General features: G+C 36.0%; 1 protein-coding gene across 5 annotated transcripts in view; it reads left to right on the top strand.

Annotated features, from left to right (window-relative positions):
- The window catches only part of ADNP (activity dependent neuroprotector homeobox), a 30,418-nt gene extending 12,521 nt beyond the window's left edge, over window positions 1–17,897 (top strand). For all 5 annotated transcript variants that reach the window (XM_085314060.1, XM_085314058.1, XM_085314059.1 and 2 more), the window contains 3 exons: window positions 10,108–10,220; window positions 11,654–11,746; window positions 13,686–17,897. In XM_085314060.1, coding sequence (XP_085170186.1) covers window positions 10,108–10,220; window positions 11,654–11,746; window positions 13,686–16,823 — 3,344 coding nt within the window. In that variant the 3' untranslated portion in view covers window positions 16,824–17,897. The remainder of the gene's footprint in view (window positions 1–10,107; window positions 10,221–11,653; window positions 11,747–13,685) is intronic.
- Window positions 17,898–20,649: the final 2,752 nt, after the last annotated feature.

Raw genomic sequence — 20,649 nt, 5'->3', positions numbered from 1 at the left:
AAAAAGACTGAAATTTTTAGAGGCAAGGGCGAAGGGTAAATGTTGCTTATTTGAAGTAACTTTATGTATTGTACTGTGAAGGAAGAATGCTTTTATTAAATGAGTTACCAGCTTTCCATCCCTATGTTCTTGCCAGTATAAGGATTTCGTTACAACCCTGGGAACCATTAGCTTGTAAAATAGAGTATCACTGTGACTTGATAAATACATATCAAGAAAAAATATACTTGCTTTCAGGAGTCTGTCTTTACTCTGTCACTTCTTTTTTCCTCTTCTCTAATTTTCACTTACTTGCTAAGAAATTTTTGTCTTGTAGTTGTCCTTTATGATTGTGCATTCAAACTGATCTCTTCTCAGCTCTTTGAACTTAGCAAAGGAACTTGGAACTGTGTTCATAAAATTCCYAAGGGAAGTAAATGGAATAGCCATATAATGGTATTAGAGGAAGGACTGGGAAGTTACTACTTGTGTTGACATCAAATGTGTTGTGGGTGTTTTGATTGTTCTTAAATCCATTGGCTTGATTTCCCCCCAAAGGACAGTTACTTTGGAAAAATCAGTGGCCAGTTTAGCATTAGGATGTTTAACCTATGCATTCATGTTTGAGATGCCTAAATAAAAATAAAATGTGTTAGGGACCAGTTTTTGTTCATAGTTTTGGGGGATTTCACAATTTTTTGAAGTGCTGTTTCACAGTGATGCTTCTTAAGCTGTGCTGAGTGAAGACACATTCTTCAATGAAGAATGTTTAGGGCCATAGATTTAGCTCATCTGCAATTCTGTGCTTGCTGGAAATAATAGTTTTCAGTTATGCATAAAAAGAAGATAACTARTTTAGTTCACTTGTGCTGTCTGGTTCCTCTATGCAGCAAGATTTTTCTCCAGATTATTTCTTTAGATCACTAAGCTATTTCTGGATGAAAACTACAATTTTACTAAACAGTACTGTGGCATTAGTAATTTATTATGCTTTTTGCTTGTTAGAACTGTAGCRAAGCTCAATCATCAAAGAAGTGCATTAGGCACTTTGAATAATGACCAAAACTAAAAAATCATGAGAAGAATTTGGATTATTGAAGATTTTAGTTGAGAGAAAGGCTGTTTCCTTTTAGAACTGATGCATCTTTTCCAGAATCAGAGAAGTAGTGTTACCTTGGAGGTGTTTTGAATCTATATACTAGAAGATTCTCATTTTCCTTGCTCTAGGTAAGGTTGGCAGAGCTAACATGTTACCTGATAATATTAAAGGTAGGAGGCTGCAAGGCAGTTCTCAAGCAGAGGTCCTAAATACAAAAAAATGGAGACTTAAGTTTTTAGTTACACTAAAATAGAAACAAGTTTTTGAGTTTAAAGACAAGTGGAAACTGCTGCTTATTTTCCTTTTTTACCTCTGAGAATCTGACTGATAATACTTTTTGGTGTCATCACCTCCAGTGTCTTCTTTCCTTTCTCTCCTGTTTGCATAACTTTCCGCAAGGTCATAGCTCTCGAGTTGTGAATACAACGTATTGTGTATGAGATCAGTGCTTCCCTCATGAGGGAGGACTGTTTGCACTGAAAAGAATATATAGCCTAAGAAAATRTTAACTGTTGCAATACAGAACTCTAGGAGATGCATGCAGTATTGTACTTACATCAGCTAATTTTCTGAGTAATTGCACAGTATTCTTTTGAATCAGTTTTTCAGGTGTTTCCAGTCCCTTGGTAACTGAAACTTTAAAGGACTGAACTGTGTGGCTATATTAATCTGAATCCTAAGCTGAAGTGCTTTAAGCTATACAGTGAGGATAATTTAGTTTTATTAAACACAAAGTGGTTTACAAAACACTCAAAAAGTAACATAGCAGGGGGATGTGTCAGATTTGACATTCTGGATGTCTAAAATAGTAACTGCAGTTGTTTTCATCTGGAATTTAAAGTACTAGTAAGAGTAACAAGTTGGTGAAGACATAATTTGGAGTTGAAAAAGTGAGCCTAGATGCTAAAATCTGTAAAGAAAAGATATGTTGAAGAACTTGGCATTGGCTAAAACTCTCTGTGACTATCCTGTCATTAATCTGTGTGCTAGACTGTTTTCTTTCCACTTTTTTGTCATGTGTCATAAAAATGACTGGTCTTGATCTTCTGTATTTTGGATATTTGTGCTGTTAAGGTGCTAAACTAAGCAGAAATCTTTCCTAGAAATGGATTTTTTTCCTCTTGTTCCCTTAGATTGTTTCTTTTTTTCCTGAATATTGTTCACAATAGTGCTTCAGAGAGTATTTCAAGGTGTTACACGATTTTTTCTCCTACTATGTTTTTTGTTCCTTGACTGTGGCTAACAGCCTCATAGAATTGAGAGAAAAATCTCTTTGCTGTGAAGCAATAGCAGCCTTAGAGAGATCCCTTTTCTATTATTATTATTATAGCCTTGAATCCAAGCTCTTTGCTAAAAAAAAGCCTTTAATTTTGACAGAATGAGGCACAATGTTGTTGCCTCTTCTGACCTGCAGTTTTAGTTGCTCTCTTAAAGCTTGGTCATAATTGCTATTTAAATCAGCCTATGTTATGTTGCCCATTTTCATTTCAGGATGTGTTTCTGTTGAGTGGACTGAACTGCTGGTTCGTGCAAACTTCTCATATTTTAGAARTTGTTTTAGTAAGTTTGCATCTGAATTTGAGGTTGTAAGATATACACACCAGAACTGCAATTGAGAAGAAATTCTTTCCTCCTAGGCCTTCTTTCCTGGGAATTCAGAACCTGTTAAAAGCCCAACAATAGTGCTTCAGAGCACCATGTACATACTTTAAGTTTTGTTGCGAGACTCCTGAACTCAGTTGACCTTCTCTAGGAGTGCTGCAGACTTATTTAAGTTTGTTAACAGTTAGTTGTTCCTCCACTTAGCTAGCAAATAACTATAGGCTTAACGACCTGAAAATGCTTCCACACCTTTCCCTCTGTAGTTGTTTGTATTTTTAAATGCACTTCAGGCTAGGCAGACTCTTTTCTATCTCCAGCTGGTCTTTTGGATCAAGATGCTGCTCTTTTATTTTCAGAATTCTTCATTCAGGCCTTTTTTTTGTGTGCTCTACCTAGGAAACTTTACTTTTTGTTCATGCTTTGCACAGTGGCTATTACCTGTAGCAGTGGAATAGGACTGCATGAAGTTGAACTGAAACATTTGCATCTCCAAAATGTGAAAATATAAAATTAGAACTGCAGTAAAAGCACTTTCTAATTTAATGATATTTTACTCTTCTATAGTTTATTTTAACTGCTCACACTGGGCCACTGAAGTGATCTAGGAATCAGTATGTGGCCTTTGAACAGATCTCTGTGCTAGGTATTGCGTAAATACAGAGCAAAAGAAGATTCCAAATATTTCTTAAACAGTTATTTTGCTTATTTTACAGTTACTTTTTACTAGTACWGTTGGATCTCTTTGTGTGAAAACACACTAAAGATGAGAGAGATCTTGTTATTAAGTCAGTCCATCTAATTTTTCAGAATTTYGCAGAACTAAGTTGGTTAGTAATTCATTTTCTTAAGCACTTGAAGGTGCTACCTAGATATTTTTAGTAAGGACATCATCAGTCCTTAAATTCTTTCCACACAGCTTCTCAATGTAGACTATGTATTTCAGTTTATGAACAAGGACTTACCAATGTATTTGTAGGTGGGACCCAAGTCTAGAATTAGGAAAGAGTTGACAAACTGAATTCTGTTTTTGAATTATGAACCTAGAAATCAGTGGTTGACCAACAGATAGCTCTCATTGTTCCAGATGCTTAAGGATGATAAATATATATATATATWCAGGTTTTGGTGAACATGCATGTGATCACCTTGACTTCTTTGTGAGTGTGTGTACAGAAGACCATTCCTTCACAAAGWATCACTGCTATAACGTAGTAAATGTCTAAGGCTTGTTATGCAGTAATAAATAGGATAGAGTAGAAATATGCAGGAAAATTAAAAAAAAATAGTTACGCTGTGGTTACCATAAAACAGAATACATGAAGATGCAGGGTGTCCCGTTAGCTAGACTGTTGAGTGGAATTGTTAGATAAGTAGTGGCATAATCTCAGAATAACTCAGTTCCTCCTTTTCTTAAAAACAATTGCGGCTCCCTCTGAGATCTGAAAGTAGCTTTCAAAGGAAAATTCTGTACTGAGCCTGTAATATTAGGTAAGCAGTACTTATCCATCGGGCATCGGTAACTGATAGATGTGTGAAGCTTGACTGCTTGTGTCCTTTATTTGTCTTCCCTGAAGCGCAGAGTATGTCAGACTGCCCACTTTTGGCATTTCGTTAGAAAAATGGAAGAAACAGGATTAACAAAAACAGYGTTATTTTACAGAAGCATCAGATGTGAGGATTTGTGACCCTTTGTAATTGGCATCTTCCCCTGTTGGGAATGCTGGAGTGGTAGTTTCAGTGCTAGATTAAAACACAAGCAAGTTTTGCTGGTACTGAATGCTGCAATCTCTACTAGTATTTACTGTTAAAATAATTATTTGAATCTAAGGTTTGGCGCTGTAAGAAGCCCTGGCAGTGAAACAGACATGTTCCAGGTGTCTTCTCTTAAACATCAGCTCTTGGTCTGATAAAAGATACCTTGTTTCAGAAATAACATTGGCTAAACCAATGATTTGTGGGTCTTCCTAATCCTAGCTGTTTTAAAGTGTACACTTCAAGGGTGTGCCAGCAGGATGCTGTATTTCGGTTAAAATTTGAGGTACCTGGGTTGAAGAGAATGAAGATGGTAAAAGCTATTTTTGTAGTCACAGATGTTTATAATATCAAGCTGTATCTGGCTTTCTACTAGCTACGATTATTTTTTTTTTTTTTTAAGATTTGTTAAGTTGGATTCTGCTATCAAGCAGAATTTGCAAAGGTTGATCCTCCAAGTGAAATAGTTTCCACACTTGTTCAAATGATGTGTGTCCTACAAATTCATTTTTGTAAGGAACTAGTATTGGACTCAGTTTTCCAGATGTGAAAATCTAATTAAATTCTATATCTGATCTGTTACGATAGAAGATCTTAAATACTGTCTTTTAGAGTTGCCTGTGAGSTGGGGGGAAGGGCAGAGGCAATAAGATGGTGCAGATACAATCAAGATCTTGTTTCCAGGCAGCCCTAACTAACTTGTTTTCTTTATCACTTAGTGGTTTTACATCATGGTATATTTTGCATGTCCAGGTATATTGGACATATTAATTCAGAGGAAGTATTTAGTTGTTAGTGGTGTTTTGCCTTGAAATAAGCTATTTGTTAGTAAGTATTATTTTGAAAATTGTAGCTGACTTGCATATTTGTGAGTTCTTGTTCTGCATAGTTAAATACTGAAGTTGCAGAGAATATAAGCTTGCTGGAAGCTTTAAAATAGAATGTTCTTCTGCACTAATGTTTTTACAGTTCATAATAAGAACTTGGATTAACACGCGATAAAATTACAAGGATTTTATCTCCCTGCATTTGAAATTCACTTGAATATGTTTGCTCATATCCTGGCCACATCCAGCTATGTTCCTTGATACAATTTTTGATGAAAATTGACCATATAGCTAGTTATGAAGAAGCTACCAAAAGCACAGATATGTGAACCAAAGCAATATGATGAGTGATGCTTATTCAAGTGTCTTTAGAGAAATTAGTGAAGCCATGGTTAACTACTTTGCTACATTCATATTTTTTCACTCTTGGTCTATGGACTGCAGCAACAAGAGCTTTTAATAAATGGATGTTCTTGAGTTTAAACAAAGCATATGATTACACTGTGCTTTGAAAGCAAACCTGTATTGTTTTATTTTGACTAGTGTTCAGAGCCATGCTTCCTGATTCTGTTTTGGGAAGTGAGGGAATAGAATATTAAAGCAGAATGTTTCTTTCACAATCCAATCTGTGCACTCCTGCCAGAGATGGTGGTGTCAGAATGGTATGTCTAGCCATACTTCATTAATGATGTGTGGTATTTTTTTTCCTATTAATGCAGTTTTAGTATCACAAAGGTCAGACCTGTTTTAAATCAAGTCATGAAAAAAAAGTGACAGTGGGCTCGGCCTTGAAAGCTATTTCATATTGACTAGCCTAAGGAAAGAAACTGCAAGTTAGAGTTACTTTTTCATTTTTAAATGTTAAGATTCATTTATTACTTCAACCAAAGATAAAAATCAGAGAAAATGCTGGAAATTGCAAGTAGGACACAGCCTTACTAAACCATTTGTTTTAAGCAATAGACTAGTTAAGAGGTGAAATGCTTAGGCAACAGCTTTTTTTTCCTCCTATTATTAGTTTTTATCATCTTCCAAAGTAATTTGATACTAGCACTCYTCAAAATGGGGACTGCTGATTCTCAGCCTGGTTATTAAATATTTTCAATTAACTAGTCATGTTTTTAATGTAATACAGAATTAAATTTTGAACTATATTAGCCATTGTTTTTACAACTGAAGCAAAATTGCAAACAATAGTTTTCACTTCAGGAGACTTTAGTTCTATTTGTTGAAGTAACTAAAGTAATTGTAATGTTGCCCTGAAATATGTAAACATACATACATGCTCTCTGTGGTATTAATTTTTATTAATACAGCAGTTTCTCAACACATATTCTTGCTTGTCAGGTAAAYAGCCACTGCTATTTTCAAAAACTTCCTCATTGTTTCTGTGCTTGTAATTTGTCATAAATGATATTATTTTATTTTACTTCATCCAATAACATGTATAGTACAGTAGAAATAACAAGACATAGCCTCTGCCCAGAGGTGCTCACATATTGGAACCACAGGGCGGGGCAAAAAGTGGGGAGAACTTGGCACATCTGTAAATATTCATCAAAGCCTAATACACACTACGGAGATGCAAGATTTTATGTATGTTTAAAGTGTTGTTATTAACCTCTCTTCAATGTATGACTGTAAAAATAGGTCTTAGATGAGATGAGAAATGGATCTTAATGAGATGAGAAAGAGGAAAGGGACATGTGGATAAGTATGGAACTTAGAAAAACTTAATAAAAGAACCAACCATCAGCTTGGATACAGATTATGATAAAAATAATTGGTTTGCTAAAATCAGCTTTCAAATAACAGTAAGTTAGAAACTCAGATTCAAACCTTATTTCCCAATCCTTTATCAAGATGAAGAAATATACACTGGGCAGGAGTGAGTAGTATTCTGAAAGGCTGACAAGAATCAGTCTAGTTCTGTGAATGATCACATTCACTCTTGCACGGGGAGGGAGAATATCTTAGGAACAGGGTTTTTTGTTTGTTTTAATTTCAGAGGAGRTATCTGATTATAAAAGTACAGATGGAAAGAGAGTGTGTAGTGTACTGCCTTCTCTGAGATGGCAAAAATGGCCTGTAGAAATGCTATTTGTAGCTTGATTAGAGTTTGTATCTCCAGTATGATGAATGAAAGTGATTTTGCCTGTAAAGTGTTTTGCCAGAAAGCTAATCCTTTGCATTTGTAAAGTGCTTTGATTTTCCCTAAAATGAAAGGAAGATTCAGAACACAGCTACTTCCCRTAGGAACTTAATTCTAAATTTGCTTCTGTTTCATTGAAACTATAGAGGAATGTTAGCTGAAACACCTCTATGGTTATATAAATTAATGTACTTGAATTTTGTTTTGTATGTCAAGAAATCAAGAAGTCTGTGGTTATTCTAATTTCTTCAACAAATAYTACTTGTAGGAAATTAACACACAACATTGAAATACTTATTTTCTGGCCTATGTTATTTGAAAACTACCAGTGGTAACTTTGCAGGAAGTCTCTAAGTAACTTCATCAATTGCAGAAACTATAACTGAGTAATTCTGAGATCTTTGAGATTTATAGACAAGATATGCTAAACTTTCTTCTTTGTTCTGGTAACTACTTTTGCCTCTAGTAATTTCTGACCAGTGGCCAGGTTGATACAAGTACTAAAATATTTAATAATCAGAGTAGCTTTAGTACTTCTGAAAGTTTCCTGTAGATCTTTAAATAAACTCCCATCTCATTTCCTCTTAATTTCTAATTGTGCTACAAATCTTAACACTTACGATCATCTTTCTGCTTTTGGGAGCTATTCCTGAATTCACTGAATTTGCAGGTGTTGGTGCTTAGCAACCCCTGCTAGCGGCACTATTTGTAAATTGTGAAATTGATCCAAGTGCTCTGTGTTAGCACCRTTACATGCAGAACTTCTTAGTGTTTATTCCTGAAGATAAACACTGGTAATGGTGGGACTCAGGGAGTAGGTAACTTGTTAGTGACTATCTTAAACTTTTGTACGAGTATGAAACTTGGAAAGGCCAGTTTGTAAACATTAAGTCATGTACTTTAAGGAGTATGTATGATGGTGCTTTGTTCTTTGATCAGAGATGCACTCAGTTACTGTAGTCACAACCTACTTCCTTTGTACTTCTGAGAAAATTTTTTAGTAAGCCCCTTCTACTTTAAGGAAAAAAAATTCTAACTAAACTAATGGTTGTAAACCTCCATTAATCTTTCTACATTATAGAATTGGCTGCTTGAGAGTGTTAAGGTTTCCTTTAAGCATTATCAATGCTTTAAACTACTGTCCACTTTTAGTTGATGTAGGTAGTGTTGGCCCTACAAAGGATTAATTAATTGATAAGAATCAAATCTTATTTTTCAAGCAAAGCATCATTTTTGAATTGACACACTGCAATATTAATGGCCAGAAATGCAGCATTTTATCCTCTGAGGTGATATTTTTTTATGCAACAGACCATGAAAGTCCAGTAACAAGATGCAGCTCTGATACTTGCTATTTAAGAAGCTGCTTCTCCTTTTCTTTAGGAAAAACCTACCTTTTTGTTTCTAGCTCCATTTTCTTCTCACTCCCAAAATAACTTGTTTTGTCAAATATTTTTATGTTTCTGCCATTTTGCACCATCCAGAAGTTTGAGTGACATTGCCGATGGTTGTGTAGCTGGGCAAGTACCTACTGTAATGATAGCAGCATGAAGATGAGAGATCCTGTATACACAAAAATAGGAAGGCTAGTTACTGTTAGCATTTGGAAGGAATCTTAGTCCTAGCGGTAAAAGCTGAATTTGGGAATCCACGTACTCTTAAAAATTTAGACTTTCTCTTAGTTGGAGAGCCTCAGTCAATTACAGAGAGTGTAGCTGGAATTAATTACCTACACATGGAGAACTGAAAGGGAAGGGTTTATCATGTTAACTGAAAAAACCTATCTACACTCGTAAGAGTTGTTAAGCCATCTCTTGTTTTTTTTTTCCAATGCTTTTTATCCTTGACGAGCACTAAGCAAGCTGTCAAGCTACATTTTAAGAAAAGAAGCATGTATGTTGAACAGTATCTTTCCTGGCATCTGTAGCTTGTTAGCCATTCAGTCATTTAAAACTATAAATCTAGGAGATGGAGGAAACTGTTAATTTCATTTCCCTGCCTCACTTTTCTCAATCCAAGRCATTCTTAAATAACAGTCCTATTTCAGTATTTTATTCTGAGGACCTCCCATGGCATCTAAGTTGGCTTAACCAGTCTGTTGCTGTGCTATTCAGGATAGGGATGAAAAACAAAATGGGGAAAACTCTAACATAGGATATTAAAAGGTACCATAGCATATCTTAATCCTAATTAAATAAAATCTTAATATTCTAAGATTTAAGATTTCTAGGTGACTGTAGCTGAATACAAGAAGCATCCTTCTTGCTGAAGAGATGCTGTTAAATTATTGAAAGACTGACACAAATCTTGRCTCTTAACTCACCAATTTGCAAATCAGCTGGAATCTAAATGCACAAAAATAACTCTAAAGTATTTCAGTATAGGAGGTAAATTTCATGTAAAKGTAAACACATTCTTAAAAAGTTATTTCCAAGTGGGGCTGATGACTTGCAATAGTTATGTCACGTTTTGTTTTAAGTGTTCCTTTAAAAGTTTGGCAACATCTAGCTTCATGGCCCACCTCATTTAAGAACAGACAGAAAATGTCTGTTGCTTTCTTAGTTAATGGTACAGCGCTGATATTCAGTAATGTGGGTAAAATGAGAGAGAAAGCTACTAATAATCAAAAGTGCAGCTCTTCATGAGACAAAAACATATTTGACATAAACTTTTTCTCTTACTTTCTTTTTCAATAGAAACTATGTTCCAACTTCCTGTCAACAACCTTGGCAGTTTAAGAAAGGCCCGGAAAACTGTGAAAAAAATACTTAGTGACATTGGTTTGGAATACTGTAAAGAACATATAGAAGTAAGTATGACACTTACCAAGTGTTTCAGTTAAACTGCTTCAAAATTAGTAGGACTATGAGGTCTTTTCTGATTTTTTTTAAAGCTGTTTTATGAAATGTTAAATRTTTACTGTAAATTCTAAAGACTGTTTCTAGAATTCCTTGTATCTTGTTCTCATACCTTATTTCTTTGTTCTAATCAGTCTCTGAGAAGGATTCTGGGATTCTACTTGAGCTTTATTGTTCAGTCATTGCTACAGCTACTACTAGTAGGGATGTGTGCTAGCTCTGCATTGCTTTTCAAGTCCTACACAAAGTAGGATTTAATGAAAAATTTTAGCTAGCATGTACTTGCAAGCACTTTGTAAAGATTTAGTGGAGATGAGATGAACTTCAACCTATAGATGACTGGCTTGACATACATTGAAGATGGGTTGGTTTTTTGCCTATGTTGGATTCCTAAAAATTAATTCACTAACAGAACACTTACAAATGCAGCATGAACTAGGTGTGGTAGAGGATGTGGACATTCTCTGTCCTTGCAGGACAGAAGATGATTCTTAAGTTTTAATGAAGAGTTTTGTCAGTGCTGAACAGTAGGTCATCAAGTTGAAGAATCACTTCTGTTCTGCAGAATTTGGTTCCTAGAAGGGAAGAATATCTGTGCTACTCTCCTCTAGACAAACTCTGTACCTGTCATCCCAGAAATGGAGTTTTCTCTCTGAAATTTCTATACTGTCAACTTTACAGTCTGTAACTCTTTAGAGTACCCAACAAATTATAACTTACTAGCTTTGTGTTTTTCCATTAGTGCTCTTCAAAGAGCATTTTGAGTTAAATGCTCCAAAACAAAAAGATACCTGACCTTGAGGTTTGGAGAATTTGTGGAACAAATGTAGTTTTTAAGAATAAATTTTTGAATRGGGATAACGTTACTTTTAAGCACTCATTTCAGTGGAAGTACTACTTTTGAGTCCTTATGCTGCTGATATATATGCCAAAGACTAAATGAAATGTACATATTTTTTTTAACTGAAATTGGACTACTTAGACGACATCTTAGTCAAAAATCTTCTAAAACCTCTACCTGAATACGTCTAAATTTTTTTTTAATCAAACTTTGTGGTGAAGCACCTCTGTGATSTTAAATGTTGAGCAGCAACCAGATAATACTCTTTTAATGACTGCTTCTGAAAAGGAGGCAGGTATGTAATTAYGGGTTTGGGTTAATCAGGAGGATGTGTTTTGGAAGATTTTTCTTCTGGTGTTTTGTGACGTTGTTTGCAATTTTCCACCTACAAAGACTGCATCTTAAAAACTTTGCTTGAATTAATGATCTCTACTWCTTGCCAGCAGCACTTGAGAACGTGGATGCTTATGAGAGTTACTTAAGGGAGCAGTTTGTCTTTGGTTTTGATTCTTTGTACTCTTTTCCCATCTTTCTCTTCTCCAGGATTTTAAGCAGTTTGAACCTAATGACTTTTATTTGAAAAACACTACATGGGAAGATGTAGGATTGTGGGACCCATCGCTTACAAAAAATCAGGTTGGTAATAGTTCATGTTGACAAATCAGATGCTGAAGATAGTTCATATTAAATGGTGTTTCACAAATATGCCAGTAGCATTTCCTGTTGTTTTATCAGTTTATCAGCAGTCTGTAGTTTAAGTGACAATGAAAAGCTGTTTTTATTTAAAAAGTAGTAATATTGATCTTTATTGATTGCCAAATATTGGAGTACTGATGGTTCAAGAAACTTTACGTATCCTTTGACAACTGTGTAGTAGCAGTCCATCTGTTTTCTTGCTCAGCACAATTTCACCATCCTTCACCATTCAAAAGAACAAWTTTAAAGTTTCCTGATAATGCTTTTACCTTCCCCTAAATCCATTTCATCATCTGTTTTTGTATCTCAGCAAAATGTTAACTCATCTCTAACTGCTACTTTCTCCACTGTTGTAGCTCTGTTAGCTGTCTGTCACATCAGAGGATTCTCATAATCTAGCTGTGTCTGCAACTACTCAGTTCAGGCATATGCATTTATACACAGCAGAATGAAGTGACACAGGAAGTCTTGTTTCTTAGATGATTCCAAGCCAGTTAAAAAGCTCAAGAGATTTGAATTAAGCTAGAAATGTAGGGAGGGAATRATGCTGTAATAGAGATTTCTCCAACTTTGCTGATTAAACATATTTAAGGCAACTTGTATGGTCCTAATAGCCTCTACTGAAGGTACAGTATAAAGTAATACCACCACCAATGAAACAGTGAGAATGCAAAAACTCCCTCTATAAAATAAGGCCTTTTTCAGCATCTGAAAGATCAGGTATTGCTTGTTACAGGAAATGGGGAGCTATGATGGATGGCTAGCATGGTGTTTGTCTAAAAAGTTCCTTTATTACTTTGTTTCGTAAAACACACTGATTTTGTCCTTTCTTTTTCTTAGTTCTTTCTGGAATAAAAATTCTAATATAAAAGGGCACAGCTTTTGTTTAGTTTGTTCTATTGTATCTTGTCTCCAGCCTACCAGATAGATCTGAGGCTTCAGACAGTGGGCAGAAGCATAAATGCTTACTTATGCAGAGGGAGAGTGCAATCTAGTTACTTTAAATGATCCCTATGTAACCTGATGCACAAGACTTGTTTGACACACACAATGAAATGTTCGTAACTGCTTTAATTTCATGTTTTATCTTATCTGAAATACCACATTGCTTGTGGCTATCTCTAAAGCCAGTGCACAATGTAATTCTAGTTTCCGTTTTAACAGTAGACAAGAATTAAATCAGCAACATCTTAAAGCTACCAAAGATCGGGGAGCAGGGAGAGTGTGCAAGGATTGAATTTTCAGATACCTCTTTTTCTGATCCAAGATTTTTTTTTTTTTTAATGGGATTGTGCTTTCATCAGGAAGAAAAAGCTTTAAGGGTTTTTATGAATCTAGTACATAACTTCGTAGGCTTAACTCCATTTGTACACCAGTATAAAACAAGTTTTGAAGAGCATCTTTTATCTTAAAGTTTATAATAGACTATGACACTGAAATAGTTGAAAKGTATATGTCTGTCTTGTATATATGCATGTTTGGCAGGTTTTGATAGGAAGCAAGTCATGTCTCTTGGACAATATATTCCAACAGTCATGCTTGTATTTTCCCCAAAAGTGAGATTTGATGAACTTTTTCAGCTCACCTGAGAATGCAGTTTCTATTGACTGATACGGAGAAAGATGCTTATGGTTTAGTCTTGCATGCTGGGTTTATGTTTAAACTCTGAGGGACTTCTAAATTGCCACATATTATTTCACGTGGTTGTTCAGACAGTTAACTTCTAAAGCCAAAAGTTGCAGAGAAGTTACTAAAAGTTTTGAGGCTGCTGCAGTGGGTTTTAAGACTAATTTAGATATGTAACTGTTTAGAGAAGATCATGGATATTTTTCTTAACTGCTCTTCAATATTTAGTTTTTGCTTTGTTCTTTGTTTTAAGGACTATCGGACAAAGCCCTTTTGCTGCAGTGCATGTCCATTTTCCTCGAAGTTCTTTTCTGCCTACAAAAGCCACTTCCGGAATGTTCATAGTGAAGACTTTGAAAATAGGATTCTTCTTAATTGTCCTTACTGTACTTTCAATGCGGACAAAAAGACTTTGGAAACGCACATTAAAATATTTCATGCTCCAAATGCCAATACACCGAGTGGAGGCATCAGCACTTTTAAAGATAAAAACAAACATGATAGCCTTAAACCTAAGCAGGCTGACAGTGTAGAACAAGCTGTTTATTACTGTAAGAAGTGCACTTACCGAGATCCTCTGTATGAAATAGTTAGAAAGCACATTTACAGGGAACATTTTCAGCATGTTGCTGCTCCTTATGTAGCAAAGGGAGGTGAAAAGTCGCTCAATGGTGCAGTTCCATTAAGTTCCAGTACCCGTGAGGAGGGTAGTATTCACTGCAAGCGATGCCTTTTTATGCCGAAATCGTATGAAGCTTTAGTACAGCACGTTATTGAAGACCATGAACGTATAGGATATCAGGTAACAGCAATGATAGGTCACACTAATGTAGTAGTTCCAAGATCTAAACCTTTGATGCTAATAGCTCCAAAACCACAGGATAAAAAGCCTATGGGACTCCCTCAGAGGATGGGTCCTCTTTCCCCTGGAAGCGTTCGATCTCTTTCATCACAGCAGATGATGAATAGACTCACTATACCAAAGCCTACATTAAATTCTGCAGGAGTGAATATGATGTCAAATGTTCACCTACAACAAAATAATTATGGGGTCAAATCAGTACCACCAAGTTATGTTGGTCAGCCAGGGGGAAGGCTGAACTTGAGTGGCAACGCACCAGTTTCTATTCCACAACAATCCCAAACAATGAAACAGTTTTCAAGTGGAAATGGAAGGCCTTATACTCTTGGAGGGGAACAGAGATCACAGGCCTCAGCAAGATACTCTCTTCAGTCTGCCAATTCATCTTCTCTTTCATCTGCTCAGTTGAAACAAACATCGTTATCTCAGTCACAGGCAGCTTCAAGAGTATTAGGTCAGTCTGGCTCAAAATCTCCTGTAGCTGCTACAGGTCCTTCTGCAGTCAATACATCGTCCACACAAAAATGGAAGATCTGTACAATCTGTAACGAGCTGTTTCCTGAAAATGTGTATAGTGTCCACTTTGAAAAGGAGCACAAGGCTGAAAAGGTGCCTGCAGTAGCTAATTATATAATGAAAATACACAATTTTACTAGCAAATGTCTATACTGTAATCGCTATTTACCTACTGACACATTGCTTAATCATATGTTAATACATGGTCTGTCTTGTCCGTATTGCCGTTCAACCTTCAATGATGTTGAAAAGATGGCCGCTCACATGCGGATGGTTCACGTTGATGAAGAAATGGGACCTAAAACTGATTCTACTCTGACCTTTGATTTGACATTGCAGCAGGGTAGCCACACAAATATACATCTTCTTGTAACCACCTACAACCTGAGAGATGCTCCTGCTGAATCTGTAGCTTATCATGCTCAGAATACTCCCCCAGTTCCTCCGAAACCACAGCCAAAAATCCAGGAGAAGTCTGATGTACCTATAAAAAGTTCTCCACAAGCAGCAGTTCCCTACAAAAAAGATGTGGGTAAAACTCTCTGTCCTCTGTGCTTTTCAATCCTAAAAGGACCCATCTCTGATGCACTCGCACATCATTTAAGGGAGAGACATCAAGTTATTCAAACAGTTCATCCAGTTGAGAAAAAGCTAACTTACAAATGTATTCATTGCCTTGGTGTATATACTAGTAACATGACTGCCTCAACTATAACACTGCACCTTGTACACTGCAGAGGTGTTGGGAAGACTCAAAATGGCCAAGACAAAGGTAATTCATCATCTCGGCTAAATCAGTCTCCAGCTATAGCACCTGTAAAACGTACTTATGAACACATGGAATTCTCACTGATGAAGAAAAGAAAAATGGATGATGATGACTCCCCCTCTGCCTTTGAGGAGAAGCCTGAAGAACCTGTAGTTTTAGCTTTGGACCCCAAGGGTCATGAAGATGATTCCTATGAAGCTAGGAAAACATTTCTTACAAAATATTTTAATAAGCAACCATATCCCAGTAGGAGAGAAATTGAAAAGCTGGCTGCCAGTTTGTGGCTATGGAAATCTGATATTGCTTCTCATTTTAGCAACAAAAGGAAGAAATGTGTTAGAGATTGTGAAAAATACAAACCTGGTGTGCTGCTTGGTTTCAACATGAAAGAACTAAACAAAGTTAAACATGAGATGGATTTTGATGCTGAATGGCTGTTTGAAAACCACGATGAAAAGAATTCCAGAGTCAACGTTAGTAAAACTATTGATAAAAAAATAAACATAGAGAAAGACAACGAAAGTTCCTCAGACAGCTATGAGAACATAGAAGAGGAATACAATGAAAGCAGTAGTCCATTTGGTCAACAAATTTCTGATAGTGGTGGGAAAACCTCTTCTGATAGTATAGTTGAGAACCCCGAGGACAGCATATCAAAGGAGACTGGGGAGGAAAATACTTTGCAGTCTCCAGAGAAGAGTGATCAAAAACAAGAGGAAAGTTCTAAATATGAAGAGATCATTTCTGCTGAAGAACCAACAAAACTAGTAGGTGATGTTTCGGACAGTGAAGGCGATCAGGATGATCAAGATGATGCTGTTGAATGGAAGGATGGAGCTTCACAATCTGAAAGTGGGCCTGGTTCTCAGCAGGTTTCTGATTATGAAGATAATACATCGGAAGTAAAACCAGATGTGTGGACAGATGAATCCTCCCAAAGTGAAGATGCTGGCAGCAGTAAACCCCCTGTAGAAACAAAAGGGGGTGGATCTGAAAGTGATGAAGAACAGTCAAAGTGGAAGAATCGTTCCTATGGAAAAGTAGAAGAGTTTTGGTCTAAGGACCAGTCACAATGGAAAAATGCATCAGAGATTGAGGAGAGCTTGTCAAATCAGCAGATGGAATGGCAGAATAGCACAATTGACAGTGAGGATGGAGATCAGTTTGACAGTGTGACTGACGGAGTAGCAGAACCAATGCATAGCAGCTTAACTGGTGTGGAGCTGAGTAGCCAGCAAGCATAAGCTGCACAATTCAGAACTGGCAGTAATATGATCCAATCTACAACTATCTAAACACTTTTATTTCAATATGACTGCAAAGCTTAAATTCTAACTGGTACTGCCTCTTAAGTGCTAGGTCATGGCAAGCAGTGGTTGTGGCCACTATTCCAGTGGTTATTTAAGTATGCTGTTGGCTAATCTTGCTTGAGAATATCTGCTGGGATGAGCACAGTAACTTAATGTGAAAACAGATAAGCTGGTGGCTCTAGAATGCACACAAAGAAAAGCAGAGGTTTATTTTATCTGCATTTTCAACATTTATTTCACTCTTGTACATGTTCAGTTGTATGTCTTTTTAAACATTATCCTTTTTCACATGGTAGTATAGGGCCAACATAYGAGCTACCAGTTCAACGTGTATAGTAGACTATGGGGAAATTGATTTTTTTCATGTATCATTCTGAATAGTTGAAATGTATATTTGTACAGTCTTTTAGACCTATTCCAGTGAAGCTTATGAAATTGTTCTTGTGTACCCATCATAGATTTGTTTCTCTTTTTTAGTGTTGCCCTGCTGTGTAATAAATGCTGTATCTAGTTTACCTAGCAAAAGCTTGAAACTGCTATAGTATGAATTTTGACAAACTTAGTTTTTGCACATAACCTTGTACAATCTCAAAACAGAGGCCAGCAACATAAAAAAATATATCTGGACTCTATTGTATTATAGAATTTTCTTGTTCTGAATATCCTTGACATTACAACTGATGAAAAATGTATTTCAGAGCCATTTTCTGAAATCTTTTAAGCTAAAAAAGAAAAATCACATGCAAGAAACAAGTTTGCAGCTACTAATTTTGACACCTTTTAGATCTGTATAAAAGTGTATTGTGTTGAAGCAGCACACTGAAACAAAAGTGCTGTGTTTTGGATAYTTAGTTTTATCTTTAGTTAACACCAACAAGGTGTTGTATTCATTTATACCATCTAATATATGACACACTGTTGTAGTATGTATAATTTTGTGATCTTTATTTCCCTTTGTATTCTTCATTTAAGCATCTAAATAAATTGCTGTATTGTGCTTAATGTAAACATTTGCTTTATTACATGCAAGTACCACATTCTTGTTTGTTAAATCCTGCTTTGCTATATTGACTCCTTTTTTGGCAATGATCCACATCTCTCCTGGGGTGTGTACATGTAGTATTTTCTTACTGGATGGAAGGACAGGAAATACTCTACAAAACTACCTTAAGCTGGGTTTAGTGTTCTAGAACACTAGTTTATAAATAGAATTGCAGAGACTTGCCAGTTCTGTATCCTGGAGAAACAGAAAGCCTATGAATGTTACTTGCATTTTTTTATCTCTTTATACTGTTATCAACGAAGATCACTTTTATAGATTAAATGATCTAGAACTATATGTCCCTCAGCAGTGTTAAGCGTAAATAAAGAGTGAAGGCATTTGAATACTTTTAAAAATGGAAGATCATGCCTTGTACAGCTATGGATTTTTTTCCTTTGGCTTTGCTTTGTAGAATAAGTATGTACAATCAGTATGTTAAAACTTGTGATTGGTTTGGTCAAACCAGTCCTGCACTGGAGCAGGTGCATAGTACAATGATCAGTTACATAAGCAAAACCTCACTGAGATTTACTTAAGAGAATCTAAATGTGATGAGAACAAAACCATCCTTAATTACAGCAACAAGTTTGATTTAAGTAGATGTCTAGTAACATATGAATAATTTAGATCTTGTTAAATTTCAGAATTGATCTGTGGAATTTCTGATAGTGTTGGAAGAAATAGTTATATTCTTAAATGTTCTAAACAGCAGAACCATTTGACAGGTATCTTGGGAAAACATGTATGCGTCTCCACAGCAGACCTGGCTAGGGGTGAAGTACACTTTCCACTAATACAGTGGACAAGCTACAATATAAGCCAAAGACCAGAATATCTGTATGCTGTTATGTTCTGCAACTAACATGTGCTGCTGGCACTCTTTGGAATGAACAGTYCTATTTTTTTGTTGAACTAACCCTTTGGGTGAAGTAATAATTGAAAGCAGTTACCTTCAGCAAAAGATAGTTTAGATTTGTCTTCTCATCTTGCTTTCCCTCTTCACATGGGGATGTGTACTTTAGTTCTGCTTTTTTAACTGAGGGAAGAGGGGAGTAGATCTTGGACTGGGTCCCAATTTCAAAGTGAGCATTAGAAGTTAAGTGTTTAAGAACAATACAGAAAAGATGCTGTTGACATTTCCATCAGCAAGAGTTCCTTGTGCTTCTCTGGTAGAACAGAAAACTTGGGATCTCATTTTGTTAGTAGGCATTTTGAACTATTTTATGGAAAGTAACTTCAAGTCAAGTGAGAGTTTCTTAGCTATCATTTGTAGGTGTCAGCTGGGTGAGACTTTTTTCACACCAAAGTTAGCCACTGGAAATCCTCGAAAAGTTTTTTTGTTTTGTTTTGTTTTGTTTTGTTTTTTGCTAAGAGAACTTGCTTGTATCCTTTTCTATGTGGGCTGCTCTGTTTCACAGTGGCTTACTGTCTGAACACATGCTACACTTACTTCAAAATTCCTGTTTTGTGTCATTTCATCTAGGCTTTAAGAGATTTTTAAAATAAGGTTTAATTTTTTCCAAGCCATTTGTGCCTTCAGTTTTGTACTGAAGATAGCTCTCTTTACTGGCAATACAATAACTGTTACCAGCTTATTTAATTAGTTAAAAGGTATCTGTCTATAAATCTGCATCATATTTATCTCAGTGCTGGGCAAAGTTACTTCAATATTAGGGAACTATGAGCTGAATTTAATTCTACTCTTCTAACTCTTCAGTTTCATGGAAATTTGAGCTTATCTCTGCTCCTGTTTGTAGTCAGTGAAGAGTAAGACTGAAATATGAACTGTTTAGATAGTTTTTTATGGTAAATAAAGTATTTCTATGATGGGAAATGCCATTTTATGTGATGATTAATTTAAAAGTCTTACACAAAAATGGCCCTGCTTAACAGGAATATCAGAAAGGACTGGGGACAGAGGCAGGGGTAGGGATTAAGTGTTACCACAAACTTTATAGTATTTGAGAAATGTTGCTCTGAATTTTAGGCTAGACAAGAATTCCTTTCTAGATTTGAGGCTAACCACACACTTCCTCTTTGTGACTTCCTCAAAAACAAGAAAGAGGTAAATGGCCCCATAAAACTGGAGAATGGGTAAAACCAGTCTGTGTAATCTTACCATGCCATTATAATTATACGAGATGGAAGTTGCCCACTTTTACATATATTACTGAAGTTCTGTAGCAGAACTCTAGTAACGCTGCTTGCACAGCAGCCAACTGAAGCTGAAAAATAAATTCTGCTTTGTTCAGTGGGAGACAGAAAATGCCTCTCCAGGCTTTGTCCAGCACAACAGAGCAGAAAGATTATTAACTTAAAACTAAGGAATTTGATTCAGTTTACCTGAATTGAAGCAAGGCCAAGTGTTTTCCATCTTAAACAATGCTACCTGAAATCTAAAGGTTCAACAGGTGAGAATGAAGATATTACCATACACCTTGGTTTTAGACATAAGCCAGTTTTCTATAACAAAGAGCTGGCATGACCCATATTTGAATTTTGACCTGAAACAGCTCATATTGGCAAGGGCAGCCTGAGATTTTAGGAGCACTGCATTTTATATGACCCTTGTACTCTTATTTCTGTTGGTTTTCATATGGGCTTGTAATAACTGTAATTTTTAATTTGCTTTTATGAGCTGACCTTCTTTTAGTATACTTTCTTGTCTGTCTTTCCCTTCCCCCTCACTCCATGAAGCATAGTTACAGCCTGCAAGCT

The sequence above is a fragment of the Rhea americana genome, unplaced genomic scaffold (assembly GCF_003343005.1).
Source record: "Rhea americana isolate MKP2758 unplaced genomic scaffold, rheAme1 scaffold_4, whole genome shotgun sequence".
In the NCBI taxonomy this organism is placed as follows: Eukaryota; Metazoa; Chordata; class Aves; order Rheiformes; family Rheidae; genus Rhea; species Rhea americana.
Note: the sequence above shows the minus strand (reverse complement) of the source record. Positions and strands in the feature narration are given on the sequence as shown.